The following is a 16,088-nucleotide window of genomic DNA, read 5'->3' as shown; positions in this document are numbered from 1 at the left end:
ATTTGAACAAGTCTAAGTTGGGTTACCCCTAGGGACCTGTATACCAAATAACAAAGCTGTCTGACCAGCGGTTATGAACGAGAAGATTTTTTACCAAAAACACCTTTTTTGGCATTAATTTGCCTATTTTCAACAATATCAAAAAATTAAAAAAAATAGTTTCTCAAAATCGTATTTTTCATCTACACAACAAATATCAAATCAGTAAGTACTGCGGTTCTCAAGATATTTGAGTGGACGGACGCCTCACAAACGGACATACATACATACATACATACATACATACATACATACATACATACATACATACAGACTGACGACGGACGCCGGACGGATACCCATCCCAATAGCTTCTATAGACTATAGTCTATAGTAGCTAAAAAGTAACAAATTTTTTTCGTAAATTTACATAAGAACAATAGTCCTGGCTTTTTTGGCATACTAAAAATAGATTTGTCTCATTCTGTACCGCATACCATCGGGACATTCAGTGGTGGACACAGTGAAGTTATAAGATCTATTTTTGATGGATAATTTGGACGTTAATTGTACCAGAAAACAAGCAGTTTTAAAATAATCCAGACTTGCGATGACTGCAACTGTGATGAACAGTTGTGCAGATTCTGAGTGTGTTGCCCGATGCAGGGAGAGAAGGACGCTGACACCGCTCGTTGCATTTGATGTCAAATATCGTCGCAGTCGCCAGGAGTCATCCCATTGTTATTTTGAACTTCTTGGTCTACATCGTTAGGACATCCCGATCTGTTATAGCCCAAACTTTGGTAAATAATATCTGACATACCGTTACTGTGAGGAAGTGTCAATTTATTTGTGTATGAACGAATACTATCTTCATTTTAAAGAGCGGTACTAGGATATATCGCGTCTCGACTCCTGCAATATCAAGCAAAGTGCACGGTGCGCTGTCGCCCTAATATTTGTGTGCATCATACCCCAAACGTGCTGCTTCAGAGATGTCTTTCATCATCGATCCCAACTTATTTACACCAAGAGGTGAGTTACAGACCCACACTTTATCTGTGTATCAAAATTTGGTCTTCGGTCTTTGAAACAAAGTGGACTGTTTCGGTCTTTCTCGAGGGTCTATGGTTTAGATAGGTACGTTCAAATGCACCGACCGGGCAATTTCCAAAAATGCTGGTTTAGAGGCCCGTTTTAGCACTGCTATCAGTGCTAAAACAGTATTTTAGCATTGATGCTGAAACAGTATTTTAGCATCGGTGGAATGAGCTCTCGTCCAATCAGAATGGCGCATGGTAGCATGATATAATATAATTGATATATTTACCCACAACAGTGCTTGGGAACAAAGAAACAGGAGCTGTTTCAAGACCAGTGGGTGGAAGGACTGTGCTTTAAGGATGTACGATCGGTAAAATTAAAGTAATGTCATTTCTCTAAATTGTCAATTTTTGGATTCTCCTTTGTAAGTATTATCAAAATGTGTGATAAAATATAGGGGTCACCGCGCTCGTTTGTGAGATAAATGACCATGAATTTTGCCATTTGTGAGAAAAAATGCTGAGTCAGCATTTTTTCACCAATGCATTTCTATGGACGAAATAATTCAATGCTGTTTATCTCAAAATTTAGCGCGGGTGACCATATAATTTTATTTGATCAGTATTATTTATTTCTCTAGACTGAGCTTTGTGCAAATTTTCATGAAAATGACATTAGTAGAAATTGATTTTCCAGCAAATTTCAATGTAATCCTATGGGAAGTGACAAATTCCACGCGCGCGTACCGCTCGTACATCCTTAAGCTTGCTGTAAACTGATTGCAGCACAAACAAGAAACCTACATGTAATTTGCACTGGCAAAACTCAGAGTAAATTTGCTAAAACTAGTTTGAAAAATTGCTGCAACTCTAAAGTGAATTTGCATCTTTGGGTTTTTTGGTAATCTGAAAAAGGTATATCTGTTTAAACATTTCTGTAATCTTGACTGGATCAAGAGATGATACATCATTGTGATACACCTCAGCTACCAATAATATGAAACTACAACATTTGAACAGAACTTATCACAAGGTACGGGTTAGATAGACATGAATAATCTTTCATTTACATGTGTGGCTGCATACAACAATAGTAGTTCTTGCTTACCTCCTCAAGATCCCAGTCGAGAGTTTTCCAGACATCAAATCTAGAACAATCTAAACCATTAATGGATGTAGAAGTTGACTGCCTTGTTGCCTTGACAACTGTAAAGAGTCCTCCAACATCCTGTGACTGACTATCTTCATCATCTTCAACATCCATGACTGAAAAACAGATGAGATGATATTAGAAGTCTGTTTCCAAGACATTTTAATCGTAGAGATGAAATCCAAGCTATATGACAAGCACACTTTCTGATATATTATTTCTGTCTCACAACACTAGATGATTATTGTGTTGTGTTGATGATTTTGGCAAATAATTTGGAAATTGGAAACAATGGTGTCACTTCTGCAGTCTGCATTGGTACTGTATACAGGGTAAATTATAGCAGAGTATATCTTACATATAAATAGACAGCTAATTGTTCAATTGTGGAGACTATACAAGTCCATGGATTAAACAAATACGTATGACAATTGTAAATTGGTGGGTTGAGACTTTGCTGGAATGTAAGCATAAACAGAAATGTTGATAACAACTGCCCCTGCTGGAAAATGCACAATATGCTGATAAGGTATTTCATGTGAATCTGGAATAAAAACAGACAGAATGTTGGTGATTGAAGACAGTTATCGGTCTTGAAAGCAGTTGTTGATTTCACAGCTTCACATTCTCGCGAGCCAGACCATAATTTCCGCTCCGCTGACCTACGCAAAAATCAAGCTCTGGCAGATTACGCCGGGAAACTGGGGAAGTATGAATGGGGTTAATTAGTTATTCATGAGAACATATCATCAGAATTAACCAATCACGAATCCGTTTTACAAAGTCAACATACAAGCTCCTCATTGTCTGTGTGTACACAATCGAGCTTTCAGGGCCTGAGATCCTCTGGTTCCGTTGCATCTCTTCCGATGTATGTTGCATTAAATCCGACAGCTTTCAAAATTTTGATAGCTTTTTTCTGTCATGATCGAGAGCAACGGCGACACCATGTGAATACTATGGCTTCGGTATGTACACAGACTACGGCCAGCAACAAACCCAGCCCGGTCCCACTGAGAGGTCGTCCCCGTACACTATCTCAGTTTTTGGACATTTAATGACATGCTGTTGTTGTACTCACTTCGCTCCGTATTGATAGCGTTTTACAAGTCATGATACCACATATTAAGTCAGGTGACGCTGCTGTCCCGTTTTGAATAGTTAGTTTTTTCGGTAGAAGCTATTTCGGGCTACAAACTTCGCGAAGTTAACACACCGTACGGATACAACAAGGTGTCAAAAGCAACACACAGAGACAGCCCATGTCCGATATGTAAGCACCATACATGTCGAAATATAGTTGCGTCGTCCATGGATTGAACGTAACTAATTTATCACAAAATTTTTACAAACAGTTTTCTAAACACATCGAAATTGAAAATCAAGGGTTTGAAGTTTCAAAATATCAATATTTAGCCCCTATAATCACATTCTAAATACGACGTCCGATTACTGCGATAGCAGTCCGATTACTACGCACTCACTATGGAGTCAACAATTTGGCAACTTTGACCCCTAAATACCACTTCCGTCCTGTTAACAGTTTTAGGATAAACACAATAAAGTTTCGAAGGGTATGGTAATAAGATTTCGTACTGCTGCTCGTCATTTGTGAAACGGCTTTGGGCGAAATTCACTATGCCCTGTCCGAAAACTGTCACCAGGTCACACTGAGCGAGTGTACGCATATATGTGGTCGCACCCGGCTGAACTGCAAACCATGGAACAAACTAAACCTCTCTTGGTTTGATTCCTTTGTTAGCGTAACTTTTGTGATGAATTAATGAAACATAATCGGACTTGAACAACTACGCAATTTTCCGAGGTCTGTGATTTCGGCAGTGTTTAGAAGATCGGGAGCCTTGCGTACATTTGTATCGTGGAGCAGATGCACTACCACCAGCTCGAATGAAAGGGCCCCAATATACCATTCATACGTTTCTAGCTCCCTGTATACCCACAGCACGATAAGAAAGCTTTTAGTGTGAACCTAAATGAAGAGATCGATACATAAACGTTTATAGATAACTTGTGGTAAAGTAAATTTATGATCAATAGTTTTGACCAACGGGTTTTACACAGCGGTGTTGTTCTACGCCTGGGTCGGACAATGTGCACAGCGAGGCGTGGGGCCAGCTGCTCCAGTTATGCGATACCCTTCGATATAACGCTCGTGAAACACGATGGGCCGGGACGGCCTGCCATGCCTGGTAGCATACAGACTTGCCACCGCTGGTCCTCGTGCAAAGAAACCCATCTTTTCCTTGTAAAATAATTATCAATGGCGTCTTTTTGGTGTGAATAGAGCAGTTGAGTCCAAAAACATTTAACATATACTCATTGCGCGCTCTTCGTCGACAGTGAACGCTGTGTGTGTGGTGGTGAGCACCAAGATCAGTCACCTCGTTGTGTATTGCTAATTACAATAATTTATGTGTGTTTATGAGACCTACTTTCTGATTGGCTCCGTTTAGCCAGCGCTGGAAACCAGCGATAGATCTGCGAATCTCTGCGTAATCAACCATGGTCTCTTAACGGGTAGCGCTGAGTTGTTGCCGTAAAGAGGCGCGTGGTTTATGACAATGCAGCTTCATTGTGATGTCAAGGCATGAAAAAAAAACAACACGTTATCATGAATCATGGTAGTTCAATATGAATTAATTCAAGCTGAGTTGTACAACACATACCTTGTCCATAGACCAGTTTCTTTAAGTTTTTACTGTCAGATTGTCTTTCCAGGAATGCATTTGAAGCTTTCTGACCAAGATTATCTTTCCATTTCAGATGTCCTATATTTCAAAAGCAAAAAAGCAAAAATAATAAACAACTTATGAACTGTGTCTTTCTTGAACACAACAAACACAAGAGCATTTCAAACTTTATACATTCATGTTTATTTGCTGTGTAGTAGAGTACACCACCATGTTCCTCTCTCTTACAATTGATGGAAAACTCTCTGTGTGTTGAAAAACCTATGAAAAAATCACAGCTTTCATTAACAATATTAGTTGAAAATTTTTTGAAAATATTCGAGTCCATGAAAGAAAGCATATATGCACAACAGAAGTATTCAGAGATATTGTATTTGACTACATACCTTTGCCAAGATTCTCTTCTTGTACTGGTAATTCATCTTCATCTGAGTTGCTTGTTTCCATGGAAACTTCATTTTCATCCCAGTTATCTTCATTTTCAATAAATGTTGCATGTTTTTGTTTCCTCACTGTACTTTCTTCTTGTTTCTCACTATCTTTGCTATAAACATCCATATCTTCATCCTCCTCCTCCTCTTCATCATCCTCTTCATCATCCTCCTCTTCATCATCCTCTTCATCATCCTCTTCATCATCATCATCATCCTCCTCTTCATCATCCTCTTCATCATCATCATCCTCCTCTTCATCATCCTCTTCATCATCATCATCGTCGTTGTCGTCATCATTATCATCTACTGTTTTTTTCCTTTTAGCTTCATTTCTATCAATGTGTTTCTTTCCATCTTCATTCTTTGTAACTGCCTTCGTTTTATCTTCTGTCAATTTTTGTTTTGCACCATGGACACCTGATTTGAGAAGTTCATCAGGATCTATGTCAAAAAGTTCAAGTTCATCATCACTGTCTGCATAAGCTACACTTTGTTCACCTTGGACCTGAAATCATGTAAAAAATTAAAAGTTTGTCAAAAGACGACTTTGAAAGAACCAAAGCAAATGTTGTGAACTCTGTAATGGAACAAAGACATCGTGTTGTGAAGAGATGGAAGAACAGAGTGAAACAGCTTACAAGGATAAAGATAGTTGCCAAAAATAACAGGCTCAGCAAACTTTGCCCATTAATTTTTTAATTTCCTCTCACTCTTGACCATAAATAAATGTTAATGGACATAGAGTTTCCCTTTATTTCTACAGTGTACAACTGTTTACTATCACCTATGAATCAATAGTACCAGTAACTTAAAGCTATTGGCTCCATCTTTGCAGACACTGGCACATAATATTGCATTGTCCAGTTTCCGCGTCGCTGACAGCGGAACTAAAAAGTAGCAATGATCTGAAAATTCAAACAACATGAGTGTTATCAATAATGAAGATGACTACTAGTAATCTCTCTAGAACAACTCTGGGTAATGGTCAGCATAATAGAACAGAAATTATAACTTTCAGAGTGTACATTGCAATGGAAGGGGTTTCACAGCTTTCATCGTGTGGATTGTTATCCCTTTGTAATGCCTATCTTCAGTTGATAACATCACATAATAAAAATCTGTTCATTTGTATATTATGACCTTTGATCTCATAAAATTTAAACTTACACTTTTTAGTTCCTGCTGAATTTCTGGTTCATAATTTCGTTCTTTGTTTCCACTGTCCATTTCAGCCCCTTCCTCATCATTATCGGCTCCATCGTCATCATCACTTTCATCCTTGTTTGAAAGATAAAGTGTACTTTAAGCAGTGTTCAGTACAGTGTCATTGTAAATAACTCATACAGTGAAGTGTTGAAATTACTGCCAGCCAACACACAAAAAGTCAGGTACTTTGGCATTGGGCTTGAAAAACTCAATCTTACCAGACTGATTGTGAGGAAACTTTAATACCTGGAAATGTTTTATATATCAGTCCCAGCATCAGTCTTTCTTGATGTCTGACAGTTTTGACGGACAGATACATAAAGTACTGAATTTAAAACCATCTTGATGCAATGATGTGGAGGAAGAACAATTTCTTTATACATTACAGATGTACTAGTTTCATACTAACACTTTGATTCCATGTTTTTCAAATTGGAATGACACTGGTGAAATTCTCAATGTCAGATGATGATGCTGAAATTCTCAGTGTCAGATGATGATGGTGAAATTCTCAATGTCAGATGATGATCTTTATTCTGCAAATAAAGAGTCACAACATCACATGCAGCTTATCACGTAATTGATTTATTTTGAAATCAATTCTTACCGTCTAACTTTGAAAGTACCAGTATTGAAAGTCTTGCAACTTTCTGGAAGGGTGGGGGCGTGTAATTTTTGAAAGTTACCCGCCTTGATGTCTGGTACACGATCTTGGCAATTTTCCAAACAAGTGTTATCTATAAGTCATATGTGGTGGTGGTGTTTTCATGGTGAATTCACAAAGACAATTCTAACTACATCACCCACACACGGTACACAAAGATAATTCAGTGTATTTTTAGATTCATGTTGAGCACCATATGTTTCAGTGTTACAAAGTCTGACTGAAGTATAAATACCAAATTTTATATGGGATCAGCAAAGATTATAAAAGTGTTCAACTGATTGTCGGAGAAACAGATAACTGAGAAAGTATGAAGATAATACTTGTCACTTCTGTTTATGTTTTCTTCAGCAGAGGTTGTCAAAAAGAGTGTTTACTGTGAAAGTAAGATGCGTCATCCACTAAAACTTACTGAATGGTTGAAATGTCATACTTCAGATAGTGAGTACTCGTACCTATTTTCCCTTCTCAGTTTAACAAACAGGTACTCATGTCATGCATCAGTCAATCAACAATCAATCAATCAATCAATCAATCAATCAATCAATCAATCAATCAATCAATCAACAGTAGTTTTTTAAAATTGATGATTCAAAATACATGAAAGTCAATATTGAGATGTGTGACACCCATTTCAAACCTTTAGATTGGTCTGTTCAATGTGGGTCAGAAACAAAGTATATTTCAAATTATTCTAACACTTACCTCATTCTCACTGCTGTCATTCCCAGAATCCTCTCCATCACTTTCTGCATTATCAAATAAAACTTTCCTTCTTGTTCTTCCATCATCTTCCATGACATTCTCTGTTGGCAACGTAGAGGTATCTCTGGAAATGCAACAAGGAAGACATAGTAGCTATCTGTGCATGATTTTGTGCCAAAAATTGAAATACAGTTCAGAAATCAATGTATCTACAGTCCATGTTGTTCGGAGAAGCAACACAAGTATACACTGACGTTCTAAATTAAATTCATCATCTTTTGACATTATCTTACATATAAAGATATTTCTTTCAGTTTGAATTGTTTAAAATTCAAATATTTTGCTTCAAGAAAAATGAAAGTTTTGCTTGAAAATTGTTGTAAAGGCAATTCAGAGCAGAATACAGTGAACATGGTCAGTTTCTGCAGTATTCTACCAAAATGGAAAATACATACCAACAAAAAATACAGGATGTATGGTAATGAAGGGTCACAACAATGGCTAGTTGATTAACCAATGAAAATTAACACAACTACAATTTCACATGGTAATATCATAGTTGCTAGAAACTACATCCTATCAATCAGCAGCTCAAGGGCATATTAATACATAAAGCATGTATGTTTGTTGACTTGTGATTTCTTTACTCAATCTATGATAAGTTAGTACTTATATTTAAGATATGTCAATCTGTACATATTTAACTTCTATTGAACAATATTTAGGGGTTATTACACGAAGTTTGGGCGATACTGCGTCGTATTCGAGTGATGTGTCCGTATTTTGATGAGTTGCGCAGCAACAAGTCAAAATGCGGACACATCACGAGAATACGACGCGGTATCGCCCAAACTTCGTGTAATAACCCCTTTATCATACATGCATGCTTTGGTTATGATTTTTTTTCCTACGGACGTTCCGAAATCAGCGACGAAATCCATTGAAATCAACCTTGCTTGCTCATCGCTGTACTGATAAAAAGTTGGTTGCTAAGGAGTGATGACAACCGTATCACTTCTTGATATTATTCCGCTGTTGGGCCATTCCACTTCAAAGGAGGGTTTGTGGCACACTTTTGAAGCGAACAATATAAATATTAAGATGTCGACACAGGTTTTCACACTTGAAGAAGACTTATTTTTAGCTTGAAATGGCGATGGAAGTAAAAAATAGGCTTGAGTGTGTAAAATGAGTGTGTTTTCGTGTTTTGAAACATACACTCATCCCTTCGCCAAAGTTATGAGGCCGACCAAAATCGGGTCAAAATACTCGCGCCACGCCAACGTTCGATTTCAAACTAGATCGAGCAGCTGATCATCACGAAGCTGGCAGCTTTGACATCTATGAATGCACAGTGGATATAATAGCCATACCCGTCAGTTTATCTCCAAGAATTATACATGTCCTCAGTCGTCAAATATGCCGAATTTACCATCTTAGAAAGGAATTTGTGAGCTGATTAGGGAAAACGTGAAGTGAGTACACTGTAAGCTTTAGCGTCGTAACTTGTTCGTGGTTATGTTGCTGTACGAATAAAACATTTCAAAGGTATTTTTATCGTCTGCTCGTATATTTTCCTTACTGGCTTGCCTAAATAGAAGTAATTTTCTTTCACGACAACGTAAACGAAAGTTTTACTTTCCCTTGTATCTTACATTGTCTCCGAAACCCACACCGGTGCCACCGGGCACAATCATGACCTGTGAATCTCACTGACAGACCTGTAAAAATCGGGAATATAATAAATGCACAATGTCTGTCGCGAGTATTTTCAGTGCGGTTGGATTTTTGTGGCTCATTTATGGCAGTAAACGATGTAATTCACCACTCAGATACTGAAACTCGTCGACGTGAAACTTTTCATATAGCGGTTCTGTCAACCGAGATTGTAATCTTCGGCAGCGCAGAGTTAACGACATGAAAATACCACCGTATGGGACTGGACGTGAACGATGACAGGTGTCGGGTCGGCAAAACATACACATTTTCAATGCGTTCGTTTGTATGTTTTTTGTACAACTGTACTTGTACCTAAGTGCAATGCCCATGAACTGACTGCAAACAACAAAATTTTGACCATAATCACTTTCACAATGACGTTTCGGAGTGTCACAAGTCTATTTGCTCAGCAGTTTTACATGTATGTGAACATCCCAGCGAAGGTCACGCGTACGCGTACTGGAAGTAGTTCGGTTACAGTGAAAATATAATTCGTATTTTCACTAGTTAAAATATGGTTTCATACTAGTACCGTCTAAACAATAGGAGAATGGCAATACAGGCATAGCACGTATGATAATGGGTAAAATTAGAAGCTTGAAATATCAACAATACTGGGGATCGCTGCTTGTATACTCATGTACTCTTTGATTTGGCATTTATAAAAGTCACAGTATTTGAATACATGTAATAAGACTGTTCTAAATATGCTTCACAAAAAAAAGAATGATTGGGCTAGTCTGACATGCAAGTAAGGAAAATCTATTTTCATTTCCCATACATTTAACCAATTTGACTTTGATAGGAAATGCTTCATTTGTAACCAAGCAGTTAACACTCGACTTCTCTTTCATAGTGAATAGATCTCAGGATTTTCAAAACACTGATAATCTATACTTCTGTACATTCATTTCCAATTAAACAATTTGGATTTCTTCATAACTGACCAATGAGATGACTTATAGGACATTTGCATTTCATCTGTACGCCATGATAATTTGATCAGGTCAACTCTGTATCGACACAATGAATGAAGAAATCAGCAATTATCAAAGAAACAAAATAAACCAATTAGGGAATACAGCAAACATACATTTACTTCTTGATTGGACAATAAACAGAACCTATTTGTATAAAATAGCTTACCAGGCAGCATTAACAGCACCCTCTAGTAGTCATTGCCTTGAGTTGATTTGTTACACACAGTGAACCAACCACAAAGACTTAAACAGGAAGTTACAGGACTGTGGGCGCACAATATGGGGATTACTGATGACGCAGCCATTTGCATACACTGGGCGGGAGTTTTCGAACTCTCATAGCATCGCTTTGACCGTATGATAAATTTGCATAATCATGATGGGCACTTTGGTGACATACGCAAAGGGGGGTCAAATGGTTGTACAGGGAACATCTTTGAAACAAATGCGTTCTCCAACAAAAAGACAGAACATTTTTTTCAGTTTATTTTCAACTCAAGTCGCTATATATTGACAGGTATCATATGCAATACTCAATGACAATGAATGCCTGAAACATGGCAAAATTATGGGATTCTGGGACCAAACACGGCACGTCTGATCAGTGGCATGGCTTTTTTACATTGCATGGATTAACGATAATCTGGCTTTTATAGGGGAAGTTCCTGTTTAAATGTATTGCTTTTTTTTGAGAAGTTAGAGAGTACTTACCCAGTAACCTGCTCTGAGCTGATTGGTTGTGATTCTTGAAACACTGATAATTTACTGGCAGCCATCTTGCTATCAATTGTATGCTGTGTTCCAATGATATTACTAACAAGTTCATGGCTTGGTTTGTCTTCTTCCTGTATGAAGCATATCATATGTCAACTTATCGTAGTGTTGCATGGCACCAGTAATGCATGAGTCCTATATTGCATATCAGTTCAGTTCAGCTCAATTCAGGTGCACAAAAGTTCATGTTTATTTCATTGAAAGGCCACCAGCCCATACAAAAGGAGGTTACAATGTATTGAAATAGCAATCACTCAGTAAAAATGCACATAGTGTAAAGACAACTAACTAGCAAGAATTTGCAAATGATATTATATTTCATTTCTAACTGTAAGTGTGAAATTCAGATGAGACCCTGTTGACTTTATGGTAAATAAACATTCCAATAGTGTTGTGCTGGATTTTGTGTGAAATTGTGCCAATAATATGAGCACACATTAGCGGACTTGACTGCTTTTGTCCTATTTTGCACCATGAATTTTAAGCCACTCCACAATGTAGTTTGTTTTGTATCACCATCTCATAACAAGTTTTCTCTTCTCTCCCGAACTTGTTTTGTCTTCTTCCTGCTTTACACAGGAAGAAGACAAAACAAGTTTGTGAGATTTATTTATTTATTTTTTATTTATTTACACTTTTACTGAGCGGCCAAGTCACAGAAATAGTAATTTTCATCGGGGCTCATACAATTTTCGAAAATGGAAAAAAAAAACATCTGTCAATACAAGAAAACAAAAGTATATTAAAGGGGAACATTTCTTTTAAGATATTCTTTCAGTTTACATTTGAATATGTACAGACTGGTCAAATTTTTCACTTCAATCGGAAATGAATTCCAAACTTTCGTGGCACGGAAATGAAAACTATGTTGTCCAGTCCCTAGAACACATCTTGGTACATGACAATTCTCACGCATTTAGGGGGAGGGGGTTTGGCTGTATTTTGATTACCGCATACAAAAATCACACTACATGTTTCTACATCAACATCTCACTCCAAGTTTTACTGTATTGCAAATATCGCGCTATATTGTTTGGTGTGTACCAGGCAAGTGCAGCATCTGCTACACCATTCTTTTCACATACATGTGGTTCAGTGCATGGTGTAAAATAACTTAATAATCATTTTGGATACACTGTTTCAATTCATTTTATTGCGTCATTGTCGATTTGGCACAGAACAAAGATTGATTTTAGAGGGGGTATGCAAGGGGTGTTGGGAGTGTATGCATGATTTGGCCAGGCAGTTCTGTCTGTTGCTTCTCCACTAGATGACTGGATGCTGTATATTGTGGGTTCAAACCCGATTGAAAACACCATATATATATTCATCATGACGTAATTACTGATTGTAGGTATGATACAGAATAGGGCTAGGTTTGATTTTCGCACTTCCAAGCTGTCATTTAGGAGGGGGATTGAGGCCAAATGCATGCATTTATTTGTGTTTACCGTGTGCATGCTTTAATTATCCACGGCCCCTAAGTACATGTATGTAACAACACCGTGTATTTGCTGCAACAAAGCTTTCAACATTTACATACCGTAATATTTTCACTGTGAGCTTTCTTATCTCCAAGCTCTATGTAGACAACATCTTTGTCATAAACAATACCACCAACTCCAGACATTGGTGCATAGATGAGTCTTTCCTTTTCATTCAAAGCTCTCTTTTTATGTTTTTCTGGAAGAGGACACGGATCTGGTAGGAATGAAACATCCTGGACTGGAAAATCTCCAACACCTGCAACAAACAGATTCATTTTAATTTTCCATAAGAATAACACTGCTATTTGGTAGCACTTGGAGCACATGGCATGTTGTAGAAAGCTTAACCCCTCTTACCATCATGGTTTGGCCTAAAGCCATTGTTCTAGCAATGACTGAGGAACTGTTTACAGGGCATTAGGGTGGACAGGTTTAATGTAGTGACAAAGTATGTGATGTGTGATAGTTGTGATAATAAATTCTGTTCTGCTGTAAATGTTATGCAGCATGATACCATTGAAAAGCAATGAACAACTTTCAATATTTGTTTTTGCCGTTTAATATCAAAATTTTTGAAATTATGTCAATTCCTCTCCATGCTGAAAGAAGGAGCACTGAAAATATTCATTATGTCTCAAATACAGCCTCTTGTAAAGTGTGCAGTTTAGTGTCCAATTCTGGTGCTCTTTGCAGAAATGAACTCAAAATTTTTGATGAAGATGAGATATCCATGTATTGTATGTTTTGTAATTTCTTATTTAGCATATTAATTTGATGTCTCACCTGGTATGTGGATGTTACTGTTAGCCTTCAATGGTGTACCACGAACATACCCATACAATGCTACCATCCTGTCACATTTGGAATTCTGACGAATCTTTTCAGCATCTGTCAAGTCTTCCATTCTGTCATTATCAAAACATTATTATCATTGTCATGGTGAAATGTTTAGCATTTCAGCATCTGTCAAGTCTTCCATTCTGTCATTATCAAAACATTATTATCATTGTCACCGTGAAATGTTTATCATTTCAGCATCTGTCAAGTCTTCCATTCTGTCATTATCAAAACATTATTATAATTGTCACGGTGAAATGTTTATCATTTCAAACACACACTCTTTGAAATATATATTCTGTGCTTGCATACTAACAGTGTAGTTATTTCGATCTATCCTTACAACAGTGTAAACTGTTTTCCCTTTATGATTAATACGGTGTGAGCACGTCTTTTCACCCACTGTGGGTTGGAAACTGGAAACAGTGAAGGAACATTTTGTGCATTCATCTTCAAATTAGATAATGTGATTGAAATCATGTTGAGGTTTGATCACAGACAGGTAGATCCCAGAGTAGAGTCAGACAGATAACTTTGAAGGAAAACATCAACTTCTTGACTGTAACCTCTGTTAGGATTGCCAGCTGAACAAAACCGACTTATAAAACTACAAAGATGTAACATTAACTGAAAGATTTAGTCATGCATTGGTCTCTTCAAACACAAACCTTGATCACAACTGAAGGCACAGTGTTTGTTGCTGTGTTGAACTCAAGGAAATGTAGTACGGCTCAAACCTGACAAAGGAGGTTCCTAAAACATTACTGTGTAATTTCTTGGGTAAAAGACATTCTGGAAATAGTGGTGTGTAAGTTTATTTGCTTTGATACACCGAACTTCAAAGCCTTCAAGACACTAGACTGATAGGATGACTTGACAACAATTAGAAACAAGATGACTTACCTATCAGCAAGAACATATGGATGTGTAGATCTCCAAACCAATGGTCTGAATTTCATTACTGATATAAACCTTCCTAAGTTATGTACATCAGTTCTGTTATACTCTCCATGAACCATACCAGAAATGTAAAACAACTTGGCACCCTGGTAAATTTCAGTCCAGAATCGATGCTTCATTTTCTTCTTAGTCTTTTTGAGTACTTTGCTGTTTTTGAAAGTGTCCAAGTGGGTCAACACACCCATGATGCGAGGAAAGCCGTGAACTTGAACAATATTTAAAAATTCAAAAGTCTCCATTTCAAAACCAAAACTGGCATCAATGAGAAGAAGAACCTGTCAGAATTAATTTAAATAAAGATACAATTTACCAAATATGCACGATCAATTGATCACAAAGTTGGCATATTGCATGACAAAAATTGGATCAATTTTATGCTACTAAGTTTCAGATTGAAACATTTGATGCTAGGTACAGTTTATTTCAGTAATTTGGCAGTGAAATGTATCATCAATAAGTTTCTTTTCTGTACAAGAAATAAATCTTTTATTCTTATTCACTCAAAGGAAAGGGGTCATGTTGTGAATAGGCATAAAACATTACCTATAGCTTCTGTCAATCAAATTCACCATTCCAATAATAACTTACAAAGCAGTCTGTAATATTGTAGAGGTACTTACCAAGTCAGCCACCTTTGCTATGTCAATCATGGAATTAATATCATTCTTACACTCTATCAGTGTCAATCTCCGGCGTTTCCCTGGATAAAATTCAAATATGCAAAATAAGTACTAAAATCAAAACTGCACACTACTTGACAAAAAATGATAAATGTTGACTTCACTCTAACTTGATAAAGAAAACTTTACAAAGTAGAGAGTTTTAACTGCCTAAACCTATATCAGATTGTCAACTGAAAAGTTATTGACAGAGGTTTAGTTTTGTGTAATTGCATTCTCAGTCAAAACCACCATCTTCAAACTGTGCAAATATACTTAAAGGGATACAGTCATTAGAAACTGCACTCAAAGGTCGTATGAGACCCATACGACCAATGTAAACACTCTATCCAAGGTACGATGGTGATTTGATGACATTAAAACATGTCTGTCATAATCTTCATCATATAATTTAAATGTTGCAACTATGATGATGAGGTTCATCTAGATATCGTGCACAAAATACATTGTTTGTAAACAAGTAACTCGCATAGATATAGTTCCGACGTCTGCTTCCCTTTAATGCATGCCCCAAAGTAGTCTGTATTGACGCAGAGTATAAAGCACTCTTATCTTTGCTATTCCTGTGTCTTCTCCAAACCACAAATGGTTCTTTGTTGGCTGACCATACTTTCCAAAGATAAATTATCATTTATGTACATTTAAACAGTTTCATCTAGTCAATAGCATTTGTTTGACGAGGTTTGGTACAGTTGCGCCATGGAAGACAAAATAAAATATGAGGACAAAGCTCAGACTTTACAAAAGTATTTTCTGAAG

The 16,088-nt window shown here is 37.1% G+C and overlaps 1 protein-coding gene across 2 annotated transcripts in view; it reads right to left on the bottom strand.

Annotated features, from left to right (window-relative positions):
- LOC139136567 (ribosome biogenesis protein BMS1 homolog) overlaps window positions 1–16,088 on the bottom strand; it is a 68,125-nt gene that overhangs the window by 30,025 nt on the left and 22,012 nt on the right. For both annotated transcript variants that reach the window (XM_070704306.1, XM_070704307.1), the window contains exons 4-13: window positions 15,270–15,349; window positions 14,593–14,924; window positions 13,636–13,757; window positions 12,909–13,108; window positions 11,303–11,436; window positions 7,893–8,016; window positions 6,485–6,595; window positions 5,270–5,822; window positions 4,860–4,961; window positions 2,131–2,288 (exon numbers count right to left, since the gene is read on the bottom strand). In XM_070704306.1, coding sequence (XP_070560407.1) covers window positions 2,131–2,288; window positions 4,860–4,961; window positions 5,270–5,822; window positions 6,485–6,595; window positions 7,893–8,016; window positions 11,303–11,436; window positions 12,909–13,108; window positions 13,636–13,757; window positions 14,593–14,924; window positions 15,270–15,349 — 1,916 coding nt within the window. The remainder of the gene's footprint in view (window positions 1–2,130; window positions 2,289–4,859; window positions 4,962–5,269; window positions 5,823–6,484; window positions 6,596–7,892; window positions 8,017–11,302; window positions 11,437–12,908; window positions 13,109–13,635; window positions 13,758–14,592; window positions 14,925–15,269; window positions 15,350–16,088) is intronic.

This window comes from Ptychodera flava, chromosome 7 (assembly GCF_041260155.1).
Source record: "Ptychodera flava strain L36383 chromosome 7, AS_Pfla_20210202, whole genome shotgun sequence".
NCBI lineage: Eukaryota > Metazoa > Hemichordata > Enteropneusta > Ptychoderidae > Ptychodera > Ptychodera flava.
This window is presented reverse-complemented; position numbering and strand designations above follow the sequence as displayed.